At 39.9% G+C, this 15,999-nt stretch overlaps 1 protein-coding gene across 1 annotated transcript in view; it reads right to left on the reverse strand.

Annotated features, from left to right (window-relative positions):
• Positions 1-12,894, reverse strand: part of LOC124545909 — a 137,344-nt gene extending 124,450 nt beyond the window's left edge. The window contains exons 1-5 of the mRNA XM_047124870.1: positions 12,777-12,894; positions 10,260-10,319; positions 7,719-7,905; positions 6,270-6,336; positions 6,096-6,193 (exon numbers count right to left, since the gene is read on the reverse strand). Coding sequence (XP_046980826.1) covers positions 6,096-6,193; positions 6,270-6,336; positions 7,719-7,905; positions 10,260-10,293 — 386 coding nt within the window. The 5' untranslated portion in view covers positions 10,294-10,319; positions 12,777-12,894. The remainder of the gene's footprint in view (positions 1-6,095; positions 6,194-6,269; positions 6,337-7,718; positions 7,906-10,259; positions 10,320-12,776) is intronic.
• Positions 12,895-15,999: the final 3,105 nt, after the last annotated feature.

The following is a 15,999-nucleotide window of genomic DNA, read 5'->3' on the forward strand; positions in this document are numbered from 1 at the left end:
AATGAAGTCAATGAAACTATAATGATTACTTGCATCTGACCAGTTAAAATTTCAACCCCCCCCCCCCCCCCAAAAAAAAAAAAAAGCCCCAATGTCAACCTGCCAAACTAAGACAGAAGTAAGAACACAACAAGGAGAAAAACTCATCCTTGCATGAAAGAACTTTCTTTTCTTTCTTTCAACTCGTTAAAGATTGCAAAGCACCAATGTGTGGCAGCCATAACTCACTCAGCAACAAATTTGTTTACATTCCCAGAGTGACAGACAGAATCGGCCGTATATTGCGCAAACACGGCGTAAAGACGATTTTCAAACCGACAAGGAAGATCAAAGGGTGTCTTAGATCGGCGAAGGAGAAAAGAGACCCACTTGCAATGTCGGGAATATACCGTATACCATGCACATGCGGAAAAGTTTATGTCAGAATGACTGGATGATCAATTAACACCAGGATCAAAGTGCATAAGAGACATTGCAGGTTGGGGCAGGTGGAGAAATCGGCCGTGGCAGAGCACGCACTGAATGAGACCTACCACGTAATAAAATTCGCCGACATGGAAGTTCTGGCTGTAGAGAAGCACTATCACACGCGCTTGTTCAGAGAAGCTGTAGAAATCCAAAAACACGCGAACAGTTTCAACAAGAAAGAGGAAAGCCTTCAGGTAAACGGATCCTGGCTTCCCGTACTGCAGCGAACGACCGTCGCAGGTAGCAAGAGGAGAACCGCACCGGAAATGACCACGGAGAAGCCCTCGGACGTTGGCGCGCCAGGTACATATAGTCTGCGGCCACGAGCTCGCCTCCAGCTCACCACCGGCAATGGAGGGTGAAGCTTTGACAATGCCAGCCACTCGTGCTGGCGAAACGTCAGAAAAATCATTAGATGAACGTCGGCCGAAGAACCCGAGACAGAAGCCAATAGGCAGTTTGTCAAATTTGTTTAGGTTCGCAAATTGTTGAAAGTAAGAGAGTGCCAAATCTAGTGAACCGTGTAGTGTTCCAACAACTCTTACTTTAAATCACAAAGGTTTATCACTGTCAAATCACCTTTGTTGATAAATGTCTTAACCTGGTGAGAAAGGGATTTTCTTTCTCTTGCAGTTCATTTTCTCTTCCAAAAAGTGCAGATGACTTACACAGTATCACCCAGTTATCATTTTACTTGTTGTTTCCAGTGTGAAACGGTGCTACCATGTTCCATCCCCAGCAGCAAACTGGGAACAAAATCCACTGAATTCTTTGGAAAAAGGTATTAACACTGCTGAAAACTAGTGCTCATACTTTCTTTTCATTGAAATGGAATAAAATCTGCATCAATCTTGCGCAGAGTTTCTCACTGTTAACTCTTACTGCGAAATGTGCCATACTCGTTTCTCCTGACATGCCCATGAAAGGATTCAAACACCCTTAATTGAAGATCATCCAACAACACACGCACTATCTCAGTGCTCTTGACTGTGGTTCCAGTTTTGCGTTGTCCTTCACATCAATGGTCATCGAGAGAAGTGTGGGCATGTTTAAGTAGACCCACCAATTTCCTTGGAAACTTTTTATAAACAAACACTATTTGCATTTAATTTACATTATTGTGCAACATGTATCAGCACAACAAAAATTTAATTTCACTGATACAAATGTCATGTCTATAACTGGATGAGATATTTCCTCCTTGCCCAGTTTTCTCAAAAGTAGTTTCTACAGCGCTGTCCACTAAAATTTAGAAATGGGGAAAGGATAGCAAGTAACAAAATTTTACTTACTGCAACAACATTCAGTGATTAAGTATGTAAGTGATTTGGGGGTATACAGTATATGAAATTTAGTACAGAGCTATAGCTTCTGACAGCAACAATGGCTGCAATTGCATAATCAAACTGAATTGGGATGGCAAACACACAAATCCACACTGTTTCAATTCTATACCAGAGCTCATCATCTACATCTACACTCTGTAAATCACCATGAAGTGCATTAGGGTCTCTTCCCATTCTGATCATGTATGGAGCATGGGAAGATTGCCTCTGCGTGTGCAGTAATTATTCTAATCTTGTCCTCTCAATCCCTATGTGAGCGATACATAGGGGGGTTGTAGCATATTCCTAGAGTCATCACTTAAAGACAGTTCTTGATACTTTGTTAACAGACTTTCTCGGGATAGCTTACATCAACCTTCATGACAATTCCAGTTCAGTTCCTTCGGTATCTCTGCAACACCCTCCCACGGATCAAACAAACTTGTGACCATTTGTGCTGACCTTCTCTGTACGTGTTCAATATCCCCTGTTAATCCTATTTGGTACAGGTCTCAGGCACTTGAGCAATATTCTAGAACCAGTCACAAGAAAGATTCATAAGCAGCCTCAATGGTAAACTGACTGCATTTCCCCAGTATTCTGCCACTAAACCAAAGTCTACCACCTGCTTTAACCACGACTGATCGTTCTATTTCACATCCCAGGTGTTTGTACAAGTTGGCCGCTTCCATCATCAATCACAGTGGTAGGCAAGTGGTAGTGCACCAGTGTGTCAGCAGACCAGGACCAGATGTTTTCAATAGGTAAGAGAACTGGAGAACGTGCTGCCCAGAGCAATAATGTGAACACCCTCTATATCAAGATAAAACAGCACATGCAACATGTAGTCTCAAATGGTCTTTTAGAAAGATAACCCAATGGAGACCTCAAAGAAAGGGTATTCCCACCAGCCCGAACAAATGAATAAGGTAACAGCTGCTATTCAAATTACAAACTATGGAAACTATAGTCTGATTAAAATTACATGACAGCTGACACTTCACGCCACTGCCAAACTGTCACAACAGTCAATTCATTTCCAATTCATTGTACAGTTTGCCTTCTTGATATGTTTGGATCCCAAATCCTGGGTCTGGCCTATTTAGTTCATATTTCAGCACAAGTGATAACCACGCCAAAAACACAAGGATGCTAATGAAATACACAACACTAACTACACAGTACTGGATCCTTTGGCACAAGATACAATTCAGTGTCATGTATACAGCTGTTATAATCACTTAGATTGGCTTCATTAGATAAAATCTGCATGAAATTGTGTGAAGCAGGATTTTTGAACACTGGAATTATTAATTGCTACTGGGTCATCAGAGTCATAAATCCATCAACTTTTCCCAATGTAGTGGGGTAGCAGAGTGGGTATCGTACTAATCTGATGTGTAGAAGATCACATGTTCAAATCTTGTCAACTGCAATGAAATTTTTTATTTTTCTAAATCTAATCCAAGGACTTTATTATTTTTATTCAGTTAACTCATTTAAATTTTTTTTCTCTAATACTTCGCTGCATCATTATCTTGTCATACCAACATTTTTATTTGCTCTTATTTTTCTTTCTATCATCTATTTGGAATATGCTTGTGTCAACTATAACCTCCAACCCAAGTACCAACCAGGATTTCTCACTGGTTGGTAATGCATCAGCCCTTGTAGCGAGTGTAAGGTTGGTTTCACGGTAACCAGTGACAGTAAGAAATTAAAGTTTGCTTTTAGCGCTGAAATCAATTTTTTTTTCTTTTTTCTTTTTCTTTTTTTTTCTGTTTCGAGTTTGCTCATGGTGGTTAGCATTAAATGCCTTGAACAAGGTGATCATGATTTTAGTCCTGGCACAGACTGTTGATTGTTGTTTCCTCTGATATACTGCACATCACAAGGTTGTGGTTCGGTTAGAACATGTGTTTAAATTCAGGGTTACAAACCCATCATCTGCTGCAGTTCAGATGTTGGTCACATAAAATCAATTGCTGACAGATCATCTCCCATCTCCATCATACTTCGCAGCTGCCACTTCCATCACCACTCTGTGTTACACATTAATGTTATTTGTGAAGTGACCCGCTGTGTTTGTATGTTGTCTATAAACAAGTGGTAGTCGGCAGTGGATGTGGCAACACTGTAGTGGCAAGTGACATCAACCATCAAGTAATTTCGATCTGACTATAGAGGTGATCATGTTGTGTACCCTATAGCATCCCATATCATCACATCAGATGCTCAGACCTTTTCACAATGACAAAGGCTCTCTGGCAAAAGTCACAGTATATTCATCAAGATGCTGTACCCAGAATTGGGATTCACTTAAAGAGACGATGTGCCATCACTCCTGTGAACAGTTTCGTCGACTCCACCAATGTCAGTGCACCCCTCTCTGTTGCTGCAATCCTGGTCACCATTTTGAGTCTGTGGCACTATGGACATAATTGCACTATCCATGTGGATACTTGTCAGTGGCAAACAAATCCATTTTCTGACTCAAGGTATGTGACATATGTTACAATTCTTCACGGACAAGCAAGCAATGCGTAAATGTCCTCTACAGTACTACTCAATTGCGGCAATCAAAATCCTCCTTGGTGTTGAGATGGCCCTCTTGAACCCACTGATCCCATTCTCGAATGATGGTTATTCCACCGCAACCAAAGCATGCAATCTTATCGCTGCACAATAAACTACAGTCTCCATAGGCTGTCATCCTGCTGCTGTTTAATTCTGACACTCAAGGCCTGCAGATGTTGCTCCCTTCTAACACAAAGCATAACGTGACTGTCTCACAAATAACATCAATAATTTCAGAATGAGAAAGGCTCTGTGTAATATTTCCTCATATACAAAATGCAGATAATTTCACTCCTACCTGCTTACGTTGTACAGTTCCACTAGAATGCTAACCATTTTCGTACCCCAATATGCAAAACACTTCATGCCATTTTAACATCTGGTGCTTGCCATCTTCATGGATTTGCAATTTTAATGGTTAGCAAGGTATTTTGGTATCAAATGCCAGGAATCATCATCATCATCCTTCCACTTACTGCTACACTATACACATCGTTTCACTGGTGGCCAACTCAAAAATCTCAGTCTGCAAGTTCGTAATGCAGAAAGTTGGTTGCTTAACTTGTGAGGGTACTGGCAAACTCTTCTCACCGAGAGAGTGTATGAAGATCTTTGCACTGAAATGTTGGCTACACATATTTCATTTAAGCCCTAATTTTAACATGAATCGCATTCAAGACCACAGGTATCAAAACAATATTAATAAATAAAACAAAGGGGAAGACCAATGTTCCTAAACACGAGGGTTGACTGGAAAGTAATGCCTCCACCTTCGTAACTCTTCAACAGTTGGTAGCATCTTGTTCCATAGCCTCTTCTCTACAGCTCCAGTTGGCAGGAAGCTTTAGCATTGAACGGTTGTGCTGTTACAGTGTCAAGTATGCAACTGTGTGCAGACAGTCTGTTGATGTGATTTAAGCAACATGCAGTCATTGAATTCTTGACAGCAGAAAGTGTCACCCCAAAGAAGATCCATCAGAGAATGAAAGCAGTTTATGGTGATTGTGTTGACACGAGTACTACGCGTCGTTGGGCCAGTTAAGTTTAAAGACGTTGAGGTGGGAGCATCTGACCTGCATGACAAACAGAGTTGGACGTCCTGTGACAGCAACCACCGAGTTTCCAAAGCAAAATGTTGACAGATTGATTCAGGACAATTGTCGTATCACTCAGAGAGAAACTGCAAGCACAAGAATGTTGGGTCACATGTTTTTATGCAACATGACAATGCCAAACCACACACTTCATGTGCCACCACAGCAGAACGTCAGAGACTGAATCTCACCACTGTACGGCATCTTCCATACAGTACAGATTTAGCACCGTCTGACTTCCATCTGTTCCCAATAATGAAAGACGATCTGCGGGGACATCATTATGCTTCTGATGCAGACGTTGAGAGAACTGTGAGACTGTGGTTGCAGAAAGATGTGTGTTGGCTTCTTCCATGACAGCTTCAGAAAATTTGTTCATCGTTGGCAGAAATGTATCCAATTGGCTGGTGATTATGTGAAAAAGTGAAGATTGGTAATTAAAGATCGCATTCTAAGGATTATTTCTGCTTTTGATTTATTAAAATATTCCCATCCAAACCCAATTAACGAAGGTGGAGGCATTACTTTTCATTCAACCCTCATACTTATTCATTCATGACAAGCTGAACAACTATATTCCATCATTAACCAAGTTACTTATAATATGAATCAATTGCATTAAAAACTTTACCTCTTATCCCTTGTACTTGCACTTTTGGTTAATTCGCCACCAACAGTAGCATTTTCTTGCTTAGTTCCTGCACTGAGGCTCTCCTGTATACCTGGAACCTTAAAAACAAACGAATTATCAAGAAACTCTATCACTAATAATTCACCGGAGAGAGAGAAAATTAAATATAAATACCTTGTCAACCTTCTCCCTCAGCTTCTTCAGAACTTCCTCACACTTCATCAGTGTCTCAATCTTCAGCCTACAAATAACCATTAAAATCAAGTTAATTCAGAGCATGGAGCAGGCCCAGCTGCTTCTCTATAGTTACTGCAACATATTTTACATTGGTTTAAGTCTCACTAGATTTCATTAAATTTACTATTTTTTCAATTATTGTAATCTATTCTTGAAAAATTAAATGGAGAGAGACTGTTACACACAAAGCTTTCAGCCATAGCCTTCTTCAGAAATGAAAGCAACAAGCATGCACGCACCCGCGTGCGCTCCTTAAGCACAGGATTGTTATCCCGACTGCTCTGGCAGGACTACAATTCTTTCACTGAACGAAAGAAGCAAACAGTAGTGGAGCAGGGAAGGGGGAGGTAGAGAAAAGTATGAGGGGGGACGGAAAAGGGCTGTCTGGTGGAGCATGCAGGGACTAGAAGGCAGCAGGACACAGTTGCCAGGTGCAGCATTGGGAGGCTTTGGAGGAAGGAGGGGGGGGGGGGGGGGGGGATGGAAAAGGAGAGGACAGAGATGGGTGAAAGACATAGGTGTATTGACAGAGAGAGCAACAATGAGGGTGAAGGACATGAACTGGGAGGTAGTGTAGGACAGAGAGGGAGAAAACTGTTGGGTGGAGGGTGTGGAACAACAAGTTACTGTAGGTTGAGGCCAGGATAAGGTCGGGAGTGGAGAATGCATTGTAAGGGTAACTGCCACCTGTACAGTTCAGAAAAGCTGGTGGTGGAGGGAAGGGTCTATGTGGCCCAGGTTGTGAAGCAGCCATTAAAATCAAGCATGTTCAGCTGCATGTTGTGCCACAGAGTGGTACACTTTGCCCTTGGCCAGTTTAGCAGTGGCCATTCATCCTGGTGGACAGCTGGTTGGTAGTGATACCAATACAAAAAGTTTGCAATGGTTGCAACAACAGAACACCATTTTAGGAGGGGTGGGAAGGTTGCTCGGTAAGATGTCCCTCATTTCAGGATATGATAATCAAAATTCTGGTTTCCATAGCTTGAAGGCACAACAATGACTGAAATTATAACTATTAGGGTACTTTTTCCTTTTGTTGCACTATATTTTGTAGTCTGGTGTAAAGACTGACTGGACAAAATTGTTTGGAATTATAATAATGTGACTGTGTTTTTTGCTTACTTTTACGAAGCAAAGGCCTTTGCTTCGTCCCCTTCACAACAATTTAGCTAAGTCTCAACAAGTTAACATTATTCAGTTCAGCTGTCATCTCCATAATATTTAGTTTAATTTTAATTAATATTATTCTGACTGCATTCTGGCAGATATTAGAAGTATTGATTCCAATTTGAACTATGTAGATAAAACAGGCAATGAGTACTAAAATACCCCATCATGACAGTATATTGAAGTAATTAACAGTGATAAAATAACTATACTTACATTTTCTTAGAATTTGTGAGGACGGCATGCAAGCTTTTCATTTTTGAAAGCTGTGCCTCTCGAGACTTATCACGTGTACGCTCTAATTTTGATATCATTGTTTCAAGAAACGGTATATACTCCTGCATCTGTCTAAACTTTGCTTCTTGCTGACTGCATTCTTCAGTACTGAGATCCTTACCTCCACCTAAAACATTAAATTTTTAAATGGGTTGCTCATATAAGCTGAGCTGGGGGGGGGGGGGGGGGTAAGACACACATATTCACATGAAATGACTTCATTTCCTAGGAAATATTCACTTAAAAATACATCTGTGCCTATTAATATTTCAGTATCGTACACATCATATTCGGCTCAACTGTAACACCACACCTCTAAACTGATTAGGACTATGTACACACACACACACACACACACACACACACACACACACACACACACACACACACACACACAATTATCTGGAGAAGAAATAGAATGGAAGTCTCCAAGATAAATTATAATATTGTAGTTTTTGTTAACATTTATTTCCACCACTCTATGCCTTCACTTAACAGTGACTGGTTATCTTTACCCTGGCCATGCTTACCACAGATTTTCAACTGGAAGTTACTGCCACAATTTTCTGCAGAACCACATCTTTTATCACGTGAATTAATTTTTACACCTATTGTTGCTTCACCTTCAGCCATATCGCAATTTCCTTCATCAAAATTATTTAGGTTTCTTCTGTGTTCTCCCCTCAATAAACTGTTAACACTGTGATATGCTAAATGCAGCATTATCTATCCGTCTGTGAAAATGGCCAACATCCAGCCCCTACAACTTTGAATGAAGGTAAATTTTTTTAAAAATGAAAATATGTTGTGAAGGTATCTCAAAGACAGGCAGCCAGTCAGTTGCATCATGTGCAACTATGTCCAAAGTGGTATGAACATGCAGGATTTGAAAAGCTATTTAGTCAGCACAGAATAACAGTAAGCTTAAATGAACTAGAGAGAGAGAGAGAGAGAGAGAGAGAGAGAGAGAGAGAGAGAGAGAGAGAGGGGGGGGGGGGGGGAGGGAGCAGACTTTGTTCAAGAAATTATGGTACAATTTAGCTAGCGGCAGCATAGATAAAGGATCAACAAAAAACCATGGTGGTCATAATAATGGGGGAAAGGGGGGGACTCAACAACATGGTCAGCAAAAAGCCTATTAAACAAGTCAGTCCATGTGCCATCTCCCATCATCTTATTATTGAGGACATCACATGAAATTTGATTTTTGGTTAATGTTTTTGTTAAAATTCTATAATCAAGAGTGCAAGTTACAAAAAAAGCAACATAAGAGGATGAAAATTATGGCAAAATAAAGAACATGGCATGAAAGAGTATCTTGAGCAAAGTCTTCCTACACACTATGATGCTACAGAAAAAAAAAAAAATATCCTCATATAATGGCAAAACAGTGCACCAGTCACTATTGGGTAGGCATTATCCTACTTCTTTCTAACAGCGGGTCCAATCTGAGGGATTAGGATTTCCACAGATGCTTATGAACTGTACTGATCAAAATCTGTTATTAAAAATAGAGGGGGATGGAATAGGATGCACATGAAAATCTGTTGGCCTCGAATTAATTATGGAAGAATTAAGTGTGGCTAAGGGTTAAGGCAAAATATCGGAAGCAAAAGCATCCTATGGAACATGTCACGTTCCTGAGAATCGTGTCTAGCAACATAAATATTCCTGAATGTACACTTCTTGCTCTAATCAAGTATGATCTGGTGGATATGTAAGTACATTGCTCCTAGAAATCATTTGGTAATTGTTTGCATTCATCCTGGACAAACTGCATTTTTGCTTCAAATTTACATCAGTTACATCAATTTTTTCTACAATCCCATTTCTACAGCAGACAACTGAAGTATTCCACAACTTATCATATGTCTTACCAAGTTCCGACTTCTTATTTTGCCACTAAAAATAATTTTTGGATCACTGGATAGTTGTCAGAATATGTATAAAAACATGTATCAAATGGTCTCAAGGAGCAAGATTCAGCGTTAAATTGTAAATCCCTTATAAATGTACCAGTGAGTCAGTTCGAAGAAGAGGAAACGATATTTGCATAACACCAGTAAGAACCGTATCATGTAATGCATGTACTATTCAAAGCAAGATATGAGGGTGATGATATCTTTATTTTATGAATATCAAACATCTCCCACCACTCCCCCCCCCCCCACCCCCCCCCCCCAAAAAAGGGGAAGTTCCACTTGGGTACATTCACCTTTCTGCATGTGACTGAGCTACTTCTGCAAAGCAGTTTAACTTGTCTTTTCAAGGTAAACAAATTGTAAAGTACTTTTTCCTGCAAGTTTCAAACACCACTACAGTTTCTGTGCCCACACACAGTACTGAAGATCATGAAACTACTCTTCTTCCAACAACTGTAACGTAACTTAAATATATCAGTATGCAAACAACTTATATACTGGCATCTTACTTTACAGTAATTAATACTGCTGCTGCATGGAGAATGAAATGCCAGCTTACCTGCATCCCAAGTTTGCTTATTTTCAGCCATCATGCCCTTTTATGATGATTATTCAGTGCCTGAAAGAGCAAAACAAAATCAGTAGTTGGATAGTGTAAGCATCAATTTTGTATCACAAAGGTTATATCAAATACATATAAACAATACAGTATACAACACTTATAATGCAGTAGCAGTGCAAAATGCAAATCAAAACATGTAAGACAGAATGCAAGGTGGGTATGTAGCTGTTTAGCCTTTACTATGTTATCAAAGACAATGTTCTGGCTAAGTTTGTTTCTGATGAATGATTTCATATTTAATTCATTTTGTGCTGTTAAAGAACTCTCCCTCCTGCCACAAATATGAATAAAATAGTAAAGCTCTACTCTCAAAAACAATGAATGCCTCATTTGACAACAGTTAAATAACTTAGCAGCACACCTAATGAGGTTTCAACTAATGAGATATAGAGTCCTAACAGAACCACTAAATAAAATTTACAATTTCATTGCTAAATGTGTGATCACAATTTTGTGTTGTTTAAGAAATTTGCTGAACAAGATTTTCACTTTGTGAGAGTTTACAGGTGACAATGAATGGGCATCACAATACACTGAGTTTTGTGAGCTCATCCAGTACTTTGTATGTGTGATTTTTAAGTGAGAAGCAGGCAGCAGTTTTCATCACTTACTCAGCATGTGAATGTGCTACATCTCATGCAACATTAATGGAAACTAGGCTGGAAATCAGTACATGAAGTAACTACAAACATGTTTTTCACACTTCTAGGCATAAGATTCCATACATTCTTCACAGAAAACATTCTCTCACGATTGATTTTCAACAGTGTTTGTCTATAACATCTAATAATGGCATAAAAGAAGTACAAATACAGCACACATTTCTTGAGTCAGTAGAATAACTGACACCTCGTGAAACATTTATGTAAACTACAAAATGAAAATAACTAAGTGTTCTTCAGTGTATTTAGTGTGAAACAAAACTTTGAATCTTAATATAAAGGTCTTACTAAAACCCACTTTTAATAGTACATATCAAGCACAAAACAGCCTTCAAAATGTCATAATTAAGGCCTTCATTATACCCTAGTGAGATAGTCACATTTATGTCGTGAATGCCACTCGCAAACTGGAAACAAAACCACCATGTGTGCCGTTTGTGGTAACTTCGATGAGTTATGGAAAACGTAATAAACAAAATAACAGATGAGAGCTATCCACTGTTTTTGACGTGTGAACTATGTTGGCCTAGATAAATGACAACAACAGTGTGGATGCCGTTCACGAGTGAACACGTAATACACATTGTTTGCAAGCAATAGTAAATAAAAGAATTAAAATGCACCCTCTCTCCAGAAAAACTGTCGTATCTGTTATGGCAAGACAAAAAAAAACACTGATATACCGTTCACCACTTAAAAAATAGGCCTAAATGCTGACATTTCGGAACACGCCGCATGCAACGGCTTCTCTTAGAAAACGCGGCAATAACCAAGATTGGGCGAAGTTCCTTTTTTTTCAGAATAATGCCATACACAGTTTGCGAAAAAGTTTTCACTATTTCTGAGGAAGTCCATTGGTGTATTTGTCAAAAGACAATCTTGTCAGTCATCTGCAACGATTAATTTTATTGCAGTTCCAAAATATCAGACACTATCAACATTGTACTATATGTGTAGTTTGCTTCACACTGCAACGGTTAATACCTACGCTAACTCATGACCACTTTTAATGCAACTCCATGTACCTTATTATTCTAGTAAAATTGGAGCATTTTCCAGAAATACGCTCTCTTCCACAAAACGATGTTCAACAACACTGCTCCATATATTCTCATTAATGTCTATACGCATTAATGGAATGGGCGATTACAGTATTTTTTGAAACACAGCTACTGCGTATAGAGTTCGTCGTGCTCTGCAACAATTTTCCAACAGTGCTGAAACTCTTTCCAGATCAGCGGAGTATTCCTTTTACCTTCACAAAAAAGTCTGGGCACACACAACACAAGTGATTGATACTGTCGATTTTTCCTCTTATTTTGTGTTTTAGTCAGCTCCTCACTTCCCCACATTGACGCGGTTCCAAATCCTGGAAAGTTCAGGCTTCATGTCCAACAGCGCCACTATCCAAGTCTACCAAGTTTGTATCTTCAGCACAAGGCACCATGAAACATCTCTTCTTTCACTCCGTTCTATAGTGTGCCATTTTCGGACTTAACTGCTTGGAGACCTATTAGTTAATTGTTTTCGGCTCACACGAAATTCGAGTATTTCGCTTGCGCCTTTCAAGAAACATGCAGCCTTCACGTGCAGTTTTCGTTCTTGAATCCCGAAGCACACGCCCTAACTGTTGCATTCTGTCCAAACATAAAACTGATCGCTCATCTGCACTCATCTGCTTCATGTTCCATGGTAGAAATGGCGACGTTGCATTCTGGCATTTGACGAGCTTTTCAAGTCGTTCACACATCAACGAAAACCATTCAGTATTCTTCTGTCCCTGTAAACTTACCTTTCATACAATTAAGACTGTATCTGTCTTTTAACAGTGTCTCTCAAAACATAATTCAAATTCCATTCGATCTTGACGATACATTTTCTTGTCCGCTCCTTCATCTGCAAAACAAGACTGAATCGCCCAGCACAAGCCAGAGTTAAGGCCCAGGGAATTCTAGTTGTTCATATTACCACCAGGTGGCAGTCTGTGAGTACGCGGCTGAAATCTGCCAGTGAGAGCCATCGATTCTCTCTACATTAGTTCTTGGAGTTGGACGGACGCACTGGCACGTACGTTAAGCTATCTCAATACTCGTGTTCATTTGGAACGGTATTGTCTACATGTTAGTACGCGTCGTATTTGAAACGTTTAAGTATTTAATTTCAATAGTACAGAGAAAAAGGATAGGATTTAATTCGGTGATGTAAATGGGTTGCGTGGAATCGCGTGGATGTTTTCGTACATCCAACGTATTGTTACAAGTCGCTGTGCAATTATTACAGCGCAAACACATATGTGCTGACAACATTCCTACGTGTAAATTGCTATTTAGCACCTATTTAGTGAATTTCTGCTGGTACTACGTTGCGAGTTATCTGTGTATTCATGCGCGCACGCAGTTAAGACAGTCGCGAGGTTGCTGCTATCTAGTTCTGCTTTACAGCAGCTCGTGGAATTTCCAGTGTAGTGTTCTCCTGAGTGTGCTACGATATAAGATGGAGTTCCATGCAACACAGCGTGATATTGGCCGCCTTGTGATATACAATAGAGGAATATAGTGACGGGAATGTACGTATATTCGTACGTACAGTCACAGCTGTTGCATAGAATTTGTGAGTTGTATGACGTGTTATATTTTTATTACAGGGTATTTGACACGTTGTGATTTTAAAAAGAAAGAAATAAGTGAGCAGGTATAATCAGTGCTGAGAAACAAAAACGAAGCTGCAGCGGCACCTTATTCCAAAAATAAATAGCCTCCTTTAAACTCTCCTTGTGGAAATTCCTTTTAAGCGTATGCTAATGTCTTCCGTTTACTTTTGAAGGTAAGTGTGTAGGCGGAAGTGTCAATTTTTTGACGTTACTCAGATAGTGGTATGTTACGAAAGTGACAAGATATAGCTTAGAGCTTGGCATTCGAACTCTTTGTTTATTTGAACTCGTTGTCGTCAACTGTTTAGTCATGCGTACACTATGTTCTGGGTAAAAGAATTAAATCGGAATCTCGCCATTTTATGTTGAATGAAACTGTCAAAAAAGATGTTACTGAAATTCGTAAGCAACATTAATCGTACATAAAGCTGAGACTACCTATTCTACATCAATTTTAAAAGCTGAAATACATCTACTCACGACGCTGGAGCATTTCTCGACAGCACTACATGCAAATGATTGCACAGCCTGATAACCTGTTAAATCTGGATATCAATCGCAGGTAAGTTTTCGTATCTCAAAGCATTGTGGAAGGTGACTTCATGCGACAAAAAATGGTGCCATTTTACTTGAGGGGAAGGAAGTTACGGGAACGTAACAGTAGTCATTTTCGTACTCACCACTTGGCCTCAGACTATAGTTTACGGGCAAAAGCTGTGAATGGTTCGAAATAAAGGAAAACACACTCGTGTAACATGCGCGCAAGGGACAGCCTTCAGTGAGCACGCGCCATATTCTGCTGCTGCGCAGTTGGGTTTGCTCTTGGATCTTTCGTTGAGGGTTTGGCTACGTACCGGATATTTTTCTGCTTTCCTGTTGATCTGTGACAAATAGTTCCCCACCAAGAAGTATGAAGATCATGTGTAACTTAGGTACTTAATTTGGATGCTTTACGGATTCTAATGGAACATATTGGGCCAGATATGACAACTTAGTTTTGTATAAACGGAAGGAAACTCAATGTTTTAATTTAGCGAGAATCAATTGGTATGAAACAATATAAACTTAACGTCTTGTAGTTTGCCGGTGTAGGCATTTGCTTCATAAAAGTATTTTAAACTTTTCGTTGTGTAAAGTCGAATAAATGACGCAAGAGGTCATTAATTCTGCTCAGCTGTATAAGAAACCTATGTGATTAGTGTAGTTATTTCTGAAGCTGTTGGCATCTTATTCAGTACTTCTTATTCAATACATTAAGCGCACATTTCGGTGACGGAGGCGACAATAAGTCTTTCGTGAATGGCGTAGACAAAAATTCCATATGTATCTTCGCTATTGGCGCTCGTTCTGTTTTTGTTGTGTACGCTTCTGAAAAAGTTTGAATTTCATCGTTTATAACAATCCAGCTGGAAAACATTTGCAGCTGAGTAATTGCTTTTAACGGAAGGTGGTAAAATAGTCAAATTGTTAGGAAGTATGGAACTGCCGTTTTTGCTCCTTATGTTACCCACACATGCGAAAATAGGAAACGCCGTATCATTGATTAGATGATACACGCATAAGTACATCAGTCGTATGAATTTGTCAGGCGAGTCGTGGAGAAACGTCAGTCATCAGTATAAAAATTTTGACCGGCACCTCGTTTCTTATGTCGCAAAGAAAGGATGCCATCGGTAAGTGGATTTGTTGAAAGTTGTTTAATTAGTAAAGAAAAAAAGGGCCAGTTCGTATCAGGAATGTGATGGCAGATCCTGCTCTCCATTTCAACTGAATCCAATGCATTGACGTAACATGTTATCAGAGATAGTAGGTGACCAGAAATACGACAGTCCTCAAGAAAAACGAGCATAATGTAAGATAACTCATAGGTCAAATCGTCATAACAGAGGAAACTAGGTAAAAGTTGGGGCACATTGTTGTCTAGCAACAGAGAAATTCTGCAAGAGGCAAATAATCCCGTTGCAGGAGGTCAGCGGCTGGCGTGATGGTACTTCTGAGCTGACGTGACTCGTGCAATGATGCCTCCGTATTTACCGAGAGAGAGCGCAATGTCACTGCCCCCCCCCCCCCCCTCTCCCGGCCCTTGCGCCCCACACAGTCGTATAAGCGCCCTTGGTCCATGTCCACATAATACAGCAAAGGTCTTGAAACTGCGTTGATAGATTCCAAAGACCAGTTTCGGCCAGGACAATGTGGCTAAATGACAGTTTATGTGTTTAAATCACCGACAAGTTTGGGATGAGTAGAGGGTTTCACAATATGGAATCAATGCATTAGCTTGTAATTAAAGATGAACTTTTAGATTGCTCAGGCTCGAAGACGGAGCGTTAACTATTGTTCAAGGTTTCACCCCCCTCCCCCCCCC

Source organism: Schistocerca americana, chromosome 8 (assembly GCF_021461395.2).
Source record: "Schistocerca americana isolate TAMUIC-IGC-003095 chromosome 8, iqSchAmer2.1, whole genome shotgun sequence".
NCBI lineage: Eukaryota > Metazoa > Arthropoda > Insecta > Orthoptera > Acrididae > Schistocerca > Schistocerca americana.